The sequence below is a fragment of the Zingiber officinale genome, chromosome 2B (assembly GCF_018446385.1).
Source record: "Zingiber officinale cultivar Zhangliang chromosome 2B, Zo_v1.1, whole genome shotgun sequence".
Lineage (NCBI taxonomy): Eukaryota > Viridiplantae > Streptophyta > Magnoliopsida > Zingiberales > Zingiberaceae > Zingiber > Zingiber officinale.
Window position 1 is genome coordinate 103,742,130 of NC_055989.1, and position 11,042 is coordinate 103,753,171.

Sequence of the window (11,042 nt, forward strand, 5' to 3'; positions counted from 1 at the left end):
TTAATAATCCATCATCTCGTCTCATAGTGATGTATAAACTGCATATTTAATTTAATTGCCCAAAGCCAATCCTTTAACCAGAATACCAGATGCTGATGGGGAAGAAGGTGGCTTTTTGGCATTAATTAAGAGAGGATATTAAAGGCATCTTTTGTGTTAATCAGAGTTCTTAATTAAGGAATGCGATGCTCTCAGGGATGAACATAAAAAAGGGAACGATGTGGCATTTAATGCACGTCGATGAAATCCTGAACTGACTTGTTTTAAATAGCAAGCAAGAACAAGCATGGGCTTGAATGAGAAATAAGTAAAACCGGAAGTAGTAGCTAAGAGGATCACTCTTCTTCCTCTCATCTGACACAGATCCTTTAGTAGACGAGTTTGGAGGAGTCTTTAATTTGCATGAGCAGACATGAAGGAAAAGATCACTGCTCGAATGGTGGTTTGACTCCGAACATAATAACGTTTATTCTGGAGATTAGTTTTCAAATAAGAATTTCAGAGAAAACATGAAATCATCAAAGCACATACCTCTAGATTTAATCAAAATAAATTGATACTACATCTTTTAGGCCCAAAAGCTAGCTGTTACGGGTTTCATCCGATTGTATCATGATTCAAATCGTATTAAAAGTTATGATCTTTTTACAATGACCTTTTGCATCATGTTTACAGTTTTTTTTAAAGTTTAGTTCAGTTAAGGCAGTAGAAGGCATCAAATTCTGGAAAGATCAGATCTTCTATCTCAAGATTTCCGTATCCACTCAATCGGATGGGCTAGATTATATCTCAAGGATACAGTGTACATCATGAGGATGTCATAATCGTCTGATCGGTGAAAAGATACAGGGACACAGGAATCTTAGGACAAAGGATTTGATTCGAATTCTAGAACATCTTGAATTTTTTTTTCTAAGAATTTTTAGGCCAAAAGTATATCTTCTTCAACAATCATGATCATGTGAATAGCAATCGATCGTTAGTTATCTGACTGATGTAAGAGGTAAAATGAAAGGCTTCTTTTTTTATGATCATGAAACTCATGGCAGACGACTGAGATTTTTCCCATCATTTTCCTTGTCTTGGAAGGAAAACTTGCAATTGGCATCTGCAAGTGAACTGGAAATGAAGGTCGCTCGCCTTTCATGAGCTATGGCAGCAAGAAAAGGCTGCGAGGAACCACTCGAGGCACACAAGCCGATTATCTTGATGTCTGACAAAGAGGAATCGAGTCAATTCCATAACCTGCAGCTGCTGCGTATCCATCTTCATTCAGAATCATTGATTTCGAGAATACAAATACATTTTACAGAAAAGGAATTCGAGTATTCAGGAGGCAATGATGAAGGGGAAGAAGATGAAGTGCTGGGGAAGAGTAGAATGCAAACAATCGAGTCGCCTATCTCTTGTCGCTTCACTGTCACATCATTAGCTTCGCTGGTACAAAAGTGTAGCTCATTGACAAGTGACCGAGCAACGTGCTCGATGAGGATACCGACGGGAGGAAGAACCTCACGGCGGGGGTTCGTGTTCCTTTCTACCTTCGCGGTCTCTGCCATGGCGCTTTGCTTCGCCGTCGATGACTCGGGCGTCGTCGACGGAAGCAGCAGCCTCGCTCCGCGGCTCGGGGACAGCGTCGACGAGAGAAGGCAATGGCCAATTGACGGTGGCGGCGGCGGCGGCGGAGGTGGGGAGAGAGGAGGAGGAGGAGGGGGTGGTGGTGGCGGCGGGGGCGGGGGCGGGGGCGGGGGCGGGGGCAATGATAGGGGCGGCGGTGGCGGAGGAGGCGGAGGAACCGGAGGTCGTATAAGTAGTTGGGGATGGGGATGGGGATGGGGGTATGGTTGGGGATGGGGCACTGCAGGCGGCGGAGGCGGAGGAGGAGGTGGTGGAGGAGGAGGAGGAGGAGGAGGAGGAGGAGGAGGAGATGCCGGAGAGGAAACCAGGAGAAATAAGCAGAGCAGAGAAGGAAGAGTGGGAATGGCGGCCTACAGGGGTGGGGGACGGCGGCATAACTACAGCTCGAGCTTGTACAGGGTCGGGGAGTACGCGCGGTGCTCCGGCAGGGGGCGGTGCGGCGGGATAAAGCTTCTCTGCCCCATGCACTGCGACGGCCCCTGTTTCTACGATTGCCAGAGCAACTGCAGGGCTCATTGCCGGTTCCAATAACTCCCACGCCGCAATTTTTTCTTGTGGGATTTGACGCTCTATCATAAATAACTTATTCTAAATTTAAATTTAAATTTTTTTTTTTCCCTAGCACGAACTAAATTAAATAGTGTTGGATGAGTATTTATGTTTTGTATTTATCAAGGCGACTGATTGAGTTGGGGTGTCATTTCGCAAGAAAAAATTGCTACGCTTAATAATTAAGTTTTATCGAATCATAAAAATAAAAATAAATAAATAAATTGATTTATTCTTTTTGAGTGAGTTAAAGCGCTGAGAATGTTAAAATTGACGTGGAAACGTATAAAAATGAATGGACAAAAGAAAAATATTATATAAAAAGTCGAATTTTCAATTGAATATATATATATATATTCAATTGAAATGTTAAGCTACGGACCATTATTTACGGATTGGTACGGACTAAATGCCATGTCATTATTTTGTTAATTTTTTATAAAAAATTTTCTCTTTTTTCTTTTGTTTTTTTCTTCTGCTTCGTTCATTCTCGTTTCGCCAAGAACCAGTTCACCGCGCCACCTGCCACCGGCCATCTGGCCATCGCCCTGCCATCGGCCATCTGGCCACCGTCGGCGGCCTCCGGCCGCCTGTACCCACCCATACTATAGGCCAAGGGGTGAACCCGTCGGGGATCGCGGCTGCTGCCGCTGCCCACCACCGAGTTGAGAGGGGATGCGATCGCGCCAAATTCCGGCCACGATCGCGCCGGAATCCGGCCGCGATCTCGCTGGAATCTGGCACGATCACGTCCAGTGGCGAGCGTCCAATCGCGATAGCGTCTGGAGTCCGGCCGCAATCGCCCCAGATTCCGATGGGATCGCGGCCGGATTCCGGAGCGTCCGGAGGCAGTGGGTCAGGCGGCTGGCAGACAGGCGGGTGGCAGCGGCGACGAGGCACGGTTGCTTCGTTACAGCGAGAAGAAGAAAAAAAATTAAGAAAGAGAAAATATTGTATTAAAAAAAAATAATATAATATGACATGTCAGTTGGTCCGTAGCAATCTACAGGATAGAGTCCATAGTATAACAATGAGAGAGAGAGAGAGAGAGGGGGGAAATATGGATATCTTAAAGTTCGTCCGGTGTTTTAGATGAACTTCCACGCGTCCAGATTTACACTCAATTGCCGATGAATATACAAAATAAGGATGTCCATGAATATACAAAATAAGGATGTCCATGATATCAAATACTATATATATATCTCTGACTTATAAATGTTTAGTAATAATAAAATAAAAAAAAATTATTTAAATATATATAATAATATAGTAGAAAATAAAACTAAAAGATATACAAGTACCGCTAATATCCCATCCAGTCATTCAGTAGGATAACAATTGAATATAACATCGAACAACCCAACAACATCAAGGCTAATGTCCAATAGATCGATCATCGCTGGGCCGGGCCTAGCCCGGCCCATTCTTAATGAGGCCGAAGTAGTCGGCCCGGCCTAGTCTTAATGAGGCCGAAGTAGCCGTCATTTGAATATAAAAGTGTGTGAGACGGCGACCTAATCTGTCACGACGCCGCCGTGCCGCCAGCTTCCACGTGCTGGGGGGCTAACACCGGCGATGACGGCAGCCGACTCGTCTTCGACCAAACAAACTGCAGCATGTATGTTGGTTCGAGGGAAAAGAAGAAGAAAAAACACCTGCGTCAACTTCACCGTCGTGTGGGTTGCCGGTCTCGCCGGCGAATTGTTTACCTGCGGGCGACGCTGTATTCCGACGGGGTTTTCCCGGTGCGAAGGTTGCGAGCCGGATTTCCCGGTGCAGAGTTGCGACGCAACGAAACAGAGGCAGGGGAGCTCTTCGAATTCGTCGCCATGGTCAACGCAACCTGGCCCTTGGCCGATTACGAGCACGGACGAGAGCTTTACTCAAAGCACCAAGAGGAGGTAAATGGTTCTTCAATCTCTTCATCGACGTCGTCGCCGTCCGTCGAGGAGGGAAAAGCACTGCAAGCTCTTGCGTCGTTGCCCTTTATAGTAAAACTTTGAAATCAAGCATCCGAAGTCATAGATCTTTTATGTGACTTTTTAATATATGGATTTATATAAATGAAAATAGTTTATACCTCGAATTACAAATTCATAATTAATCAATATACCCAAAAATAAATAAACAAATTTGCCCTTTGTTAATTTTATTATTCTGTGGGCTAAAAACTAAAAACTGGAAGGGTATGGGTGAGGCAGTACCATATATCTTTGTGTAGGTTTTGGAACCAACCCAACGAGGTCTCCAATCTACGCTCGCCTCTTCCTTCTTTCCATCCGGTTTATCTGCTCGTCTTTTTAGCTTCTTGTGGGCATTTGATCATGGCAGCGGCCTGATACTCTCGTTCCTAGGGATGTATCACACTTCTATTTGAAACCGCACTCCCTTTTTCACCTTCATTTTTGGTTCTCATTCTTCTGTTCAAGAATCAATCTTTGTTGGCTATCAAATCTTCGACTTTGTGCAGGCAGGAGCCTAAAAATCCGATCTTTTGATGCCCTCTTCCACCTTTTCTTATTTCATCGTCGGAAATGGGTGCGAGATTGTAGTGGCGGAGACCTGATGCTCGTATAAGGTCAGCTTCCTGAACTAAAAGACCTCGTTTTGTTTCTCCTTTGTCGATTTCCGTGATTAGTGTTAGTTTTAGATGTTCTTTTTTGCTTTCGAAAATCGATGAGATCGTGGAATCCTTTAAGATGGTCGATCGACGTTGAATGATTTCGCCTTTTTTGTTTTTGTTCTGCAACTGGTTCTAAGTTGGTTCATCGGCTTTCATAGATTTTGGCCAATCTCTGTATCACTTTGTTTGCTGATTGACATGAATAGAATCTGATCGATATTATCACTTTGTTGATTAGTTCATTTTGTGATTCCTTCGATCCATCTTCAGTTCCGGATTGTTTATTCATATGAATCAAATCTCAGCGATCCGTTTACAGTTTACCTCTTTGAAGCTTAAGTTGACTTTTAGATGTTTGATCTGGCTAAAGATCGTCCGCCAAAATCTTATATTCTCTTACTTGGTGGAGATTGGATTCTGTATCATCTCTTCTGCATCTTCTATCAGTTTATACACTCTCTCATCAGCGATTGTATGAATGCAAATTAATTGCTTGACTAAACTGTTGCTGGGAAACAAAAGAGCTCTTTGATAACTGCATCTGATTGCTTTCTGAATCCTTTTTTTTTTTTTTTTTTTGCTTTTGCAGAAAATCATAATCCAAGTGTTACTGGTTTAGGGTTGATGGGTAGAGGTAGGGGAAAGGGTAAGAAATTGACTCTGTCCGCTTATAATGAGGAACCAAAAAGTGGTGGCGAAGAGGTTCTCCCTGCGTATAAGAGGAAAGGAAGGCCTCAAAAGCCTTTGAAGGATGACATGGATGAAGACGATCTCGAACAAAATGAAGAAGTAGAAGATGATTCAAAGCTTAGCGCGCTAAATAAAGAGGTTAAGATCCTAACAGTGGTGAATGGGAAGAAGAGGAAGAGGCTTTCAAAAGCAAAGGAGAACTCTGAGTTGCTGAAAACAGAAAATGGTACTGGATCCGAATCTAAGGAACACTCACCTAGTTCTAATGGATTTCGACGTGTTGGGAGCCGGCGGAAAAGTAAGCCTCATAGGGCTGCTGAAGCTGGAGTTGAGTGCAAGTGAGAATTTCTACTGAGACCTTGTATCATTCCAGGTTCAAATGTGGCTGAGAGTTGTGATCCATGGTGGTTCACTTTTTTTTTTCCACATTTTAAGTTTTATGCTGTTAATGATAACTTGATTTTAAATACTAGCTATACTTTGTAATTTTCCATGCTAATAGAGCTGGATGCAAGCTTTACTTGAGTGGTTGTGTGCTTTTTTCCTGAGAATCTCAAAAATGAAGTTTTTCTTCTTATTATTATCTGTTTCGAATAATTGTTTTCTTTACCATTGAACACTCAATTTCTTTCGTTGGAACACTTATTATTGCCTTGGTTTATTTGCCTAGAACATTCTGCAATTGCTCAATTCTCATGTCATAGGGAATTATATGTGCGTTTCTGTTGCGATTCACCTCTTTTCTGATGCCTTTGATTGTTTTCATTTCTGTAGATATTTGATCCAGCGGTTAGGTTAACACTGCTGCATGTCTTTACTATGTTGCCACGAAGTTAACAGATGTTTTTGTCCAACATTTGGTACACTCTTTGGAATAGATACTGTCTTGTTTTTCACATGCTTCTCTTCTCTGTGGAATTTTGTTTCTACTTTGTTGGAGACGTTTCATTCTTGAGCACACATGCCTATATACCCAGTATTTTACGAATATGTATCTTCCTCACAGATCGAATAAACTACTCTGGGCAGTGCTAATTAGTGTGAAATGAAAGAAGAATACTACACTCATCAATTTCCCCCTTTTCTTCTTGCTCTGTCACTATTAACTTGATTCCAAACAGTCTCCTTTCATTGTTTCTAGGTCAAAAGGATCTTTCATTGCAAATAGAGCTGGATCTCCCTACATCTTGTTAGATCCGACATTGTTTTGATTCCTTTGTTTCTATTGGATCAAAGTGGTTAGACAATAGCTGAGAGAGGACTCCATCTCTCTGGAGTAAAAAACTTTGCATTAAATACATGTATTGATTCTTCCAACATATAGTTCTCCAGCATCAAACCATAATGATCTGCAGAGTTAGGTTGCTCGTACCTGATTTAAACTCCAAACATCCTTGGAACATCATGATGGTTTCTGCAGCTGCAGAAAAATTTCAGACGGGTGGATGATCAAACTTGACTCGTTTCAGACTCATTGAAACAATCAAATTGCTTTGGTTCATGGAAGAGCAGCCAAATCAGACAGATACTTCCGGTTGATTAGGTGGCAACTATGTGTAAGCACAGATTTCTGACCCAAAACAAATCACATGCATTCCTAATAGTGTATATAAGTTTGATAGACTTCTTCACGGGCACAGCTTGTGTCAGAGAAGGGCCAATTGGCTGGTGATCTGCTTTTAACTCTGTTGAAGCTGGTAAAGTGTTGCACTGTTTGTGGCAAAGATGAAGAGATGGAGACAAGGTTTAGGTGGACTAAAACACTGCAGACGATTGGATCATGATTTTGGATACTTGGAATTCATGACTTTTGGTTAATGAGAATGGTACAAGAACAATTAATTCTGAGTGGTCATTGCAGTCCAAAAGTTTGCTCCTTGGAAACTTCAAAGCAAACGTTCTTTTTCAGTTGTCTTCTAGTGGCCAACAATAATGATTTCACTATTTTTTTTTTTTAAAAAAAATACAACTTGGGGTAAAGCTGATTGAAGTACTAAGCAGTTTTTGACAGGAAGAACGTAACAAAGTCTGTCTCTACTCAAATAGCAAGTTGCTTTTTCCATGTTTGAAAAAGTAATGTGTTGGAGGAATTTTTGTCTGCGAAACTAAACTGATGTATGTCAAAAGAAAATTTAACTCTTCCCGTCTTCATATTTCAAGCCAGCATATGGATGACTAGCTTTCATTATGTCCGTATTGTTTCTTCTTGTGTTTAGTGATTCTTCACCTACATCAAATTAATTGGATTTCGACAAAGATTGTTTAGACTGACATATGGATGATAAATTAATTTAGGTTTAGAATACTTTGTTTAAAGGTGGTTTTATATTATATTATGTACCCTGAAGCATGGATAAAAGGGCACTTGTGCTCAGAATTCAAGCTCATGGTAGTAGAGGTGAGTAAAAGTTCTAAATTGAATTATCAGTTATTTTAAAATTTATTTTTATTTTTTAAAAATATCAGTTATTTTGAATAGTTGGGTTAGATTTCAATTTTAAAATTTCTAATCCGATTAAATTGATATTGTCATTGTCTTGTTTGTTTTAAAAAATCAGTATCATAATGGTATTGCTTTTTGAAAACCCTAGGATGATGATGATGCATTACATAGTGATGTTGATTTTTGAAATGTAGCACATTGTTATGTTAATTTTTGAAAATCAACATTATAGTGATATTGATTTTTAAAAATCAACACCATAATTTAGTTAATTCGATTTTATCAATTTGATTTTTGTTATAAAGATGAGTCTGTTCAGAAAAAATTAATTTGTTTGGTTTCGATTTAATCGGTTCGGTCAATTCGATTTTGAATCAATTGTTCAGCACTAGTCACTGGCTATTCATGGCCAATTGCAAATAAGTTGTGGCTTGGTCACCAGTTTGCAGAAACTGCACTTCACATCTAAATTGCAACTCAGATCTACTCTATCATGAATACATTATGTTAAATTCCCAGAGATATCTGTCGCAAGTTAATTACCAAAATTTTACAAGAATCAAGGATTAGAATTTAGGAAACTCTTGATATTTCCTTTTAGCATTTCAATTGTTTCTTTGATAATTACATCAGATGCATTTAAACACTACTTTTTTTCACCCTGCACCATGCTAGCTTCATCACCGTCCATTCCACACCTTCATTGCAGCTTTTCCATAGTTTTCCAGTGTTGCAGCCATGCAGCTACATTCATTTTCAATTTCCATTTAAGAGTTATTATATGTTTCCATAACCTTTTGTTGAGACCTCAAAAAAAAGAAAATTGACAAATTCCTTTTCTTAGAAATACATACAAGAAAAAAAAGATAAAGGTACTCCATCATTAACTACGTCATTTTCATTTATTAATTTCATAATTATTAGAAATATTAACTTCATATTATTAAAAATACATATACTATCAAGACAAAATTTGTAACTTACTATCCTCTTACCTAGCAGATAAAAATTTACCTCTGTGAAAAGATTCACCTATATGGAAAGACTGATTTATTCGGATCGACACGAGGATCCAACTCCATTGCATTGCCGGAATCCATGTATATTTGAAGCAAGTTGACCTCTTTGCTTCTCTCATGATACAACCCTCTTCCTACTGAACCCCCTTTCTCCTCGGTCCATAGGGACAAAATGTAGGACTAATGCCAAAAATTCATCACGGAAGAAAGGACTCACCGAACCGGGATCACTAATTAATATTAACTATAATAGAAAAAAATATCTTTTTTCTATTTCCTAGTTCCATTGCTACCGCGTGCCTTACGCAATCGATCGGATCATATAGATGTTCCTTCAACACAACATAGGTCTTCAAAAGGATCTTGAATGACTCATCAAAGTACAAAACTAGGATCTTTTAGAAAATGAATTCCTATTTGAAGAGTGCATAACCATATGGATAAGCTTACACTAACACGTCAATTTTGGATCCAATTCAGGATTTTCTTTAGGAGGTATCGGGAAGGAATTGAAATGTAATAATATCGATTCATAAAAAAAAAAAAAAAATCTCTATTGATTCAAACGTTGTACCTATGCTTTGAGGTAGGGATGGAGGAAGAGGAAAAAATCGAAGATTTCACCTAATAATTTTTTTTTATTTTGATCAAAAAATCAATTTAATTTATTTCGTACCCTTTACTTAATGAAAAAATAGGTCAAATTATATAGGATCAATAAATCTACGGGAAAGAATGATGGAAAGGAATAAAAAGAAAGAGGGGTAAGAAATTTGAAATGAAATAAAGAATAAAGAAAAAAAAAGTAGATATAAAAAAAATAATAAATAAAAGATAGAAGGGCCAGATTCCAAATAAACAAATTCAAATTCGAAAAGAATCTTTTTGATTCTCAAAAATAAGGGATAAAGAGATTGATTAAGAAAGATTTCTTGTTTTATCCTATTATCATATTATAAGATCATGATTTGATCTGCATATGTTTAGTAAAAAGAATAATCTTCCCTTGTCCTTTGATCATAAATGGAAAGTGTTCAATTGGAACATGAAAACATGATTGAATTGGTCTTAGTTACTCTTCAGTAAGGGGTGGAATAAGGGAGGAGATTTTCAAACAAAAAAAGGATCCAATTATTTTGAAAGAATTGAACGAGGAGCTGTATGAGGTAAAAACCTCATCTACGGTTCTGTTGAGTGATAGTAAAGGTGACTTATCTGTCAACTTTTCCACTATCACCCCTAAAAAACCAAACTCTGTCTTATGTAAAGTTACTAGAGTATGATTAACCTCTGGATTTGAAGTCACTGCTTATATACCTGGTATTAGCCATAATTTACAAGAACATTTTGTACTATTAGTAAGAGGAGAAAGGGTTAAGGATTTACCCAATGTGAGATATCACATTGTTCCAGAAACCCTAGATGTTGTTGGAGTAAAGGATCGTCAACAAAGGCGTAGCGATTAAGTAGCGATCCGTAGTGAGGTTAAAGTATAATTAGAGTCTCCAAGCTTATGTAGCGATCCGTGTGTTCTTGGTCAAGTTGTAGCGAGGTTTCTCCATCGACAAGGAGGATTGTGCTAGTCGGAGTTTCCGGGGACTAATCCACCGACGGATAGGGTTCGTTCATCTTACGGACAACTGTAGAGTAGAAGCTTTATCTCCTAACCACGTAAATCAGTGTGTCGGTTTGTTTGCTTGTTCTTTCTTGTTCTTTAGCTTTCGTATTCATATTAGTATTGTATTTCCGCTTGCGCAACTAACGAATATGTAGGAAGCGATCGATTGGGGGCACCATCTATCTAACCCCCTTCTAGTCGGTCATACAATATCCCCAACAATAAGTCCCTTTAACTATCTAATAGCAACATCAATATCCATATTTTTCTACTTGGAGAAATTTACTAACAATGTTAATCTCATAGAACAACTTGTATCAAATTATTATTCCAGACATGAACTCAAAATTTTCAAGTTCAAATGATGTTAGACTCTCAACTTCACTCTTTATTTTTGAGTCATTAGAAATATTTTCCAAATCAATTAAAGAATCTCGTATTTTCGAAGTTTGATATTTT

At 39.0% G+C, this 11,042-nt stretch overlaps 2 protein-coding genes across 2 annotated transcripts; both read left to right on the forward strand.

Annotated features, from left to right (window-relative positions):
- The first annotated feature begins 1,557 nt into the window (after positions 1-1,557).
- LOC122048509 (protein FAM98B-like) lies at positions 1,558-2,313 on the forward strand. Its single transcript, XM_042610070.1, has 3 exons — positions 1,558-1,687; positions 1,730-1,902; positions 1,960-2,313. Exons 1-3 carry the CDS (start codon positions 1,558-1,560, stop codon positions 2,167-2,169), a joined length of 513 nt encoding a protein of 170 aa, XP_042466004.1. The 3' UTR covers positions 2,170-2,313.
- Positions 2,314-4,386: 2,073 nt separating this feature from the next.
- Positions 4,387-6,028, forward strand: LOC122046609. The gene is made up of 2 exons (XM_042607383.1): positions 4,387-4,768; positions 5,403-6,028. Exon 2 carries the CDS (start codon positions 5,438-5,440, stop codon positions 5,843-5,845), a length of 408 nt encoding a protein of 135 aa, XP_042463317.1. The 5' UTR covers positions 4,387-4,768; positions 5,403-5,437; the 3' UTR covers positions 5,846-6,028.
- Positions 6,029-11,042: the final 5,014 nt, after the last annotated feature.

Excerpts from the sequence above, each read along its gene's own strand:
- LOC122046609 (XM_042607383.1), top strand. The coding sequence starts at position 5,438 with ATGGGTAGAGGTAGGGGAAAGGGTAAGAAATTGACTCTGTCCGCTTAT.
- LOC122048509 (XM_042610070.1), top strand. The coding sequence starts at position 1,558 with ATGGCGCTTTGCTTCGCCGTCGATGACTCGGGCGTCGTCGACGGAAGC. Across the intron at positions 1,688-1,729 it reads TGGCGGCGGCGGCGGCGGAG|GGGGCGGGGGCGGGGGCGGG; the intron begins GTGGGGAGAGAG and ends GTGGTGGCGGCG. Across the intron at positions 1,903-1,959 it reads GAGGTGGTGGAGGAGGAGGA|AGCAGAGAAGGAAGAGTGGG; the intron begins GGAGGAGGAGGA and ends AGAAATAAGCAG.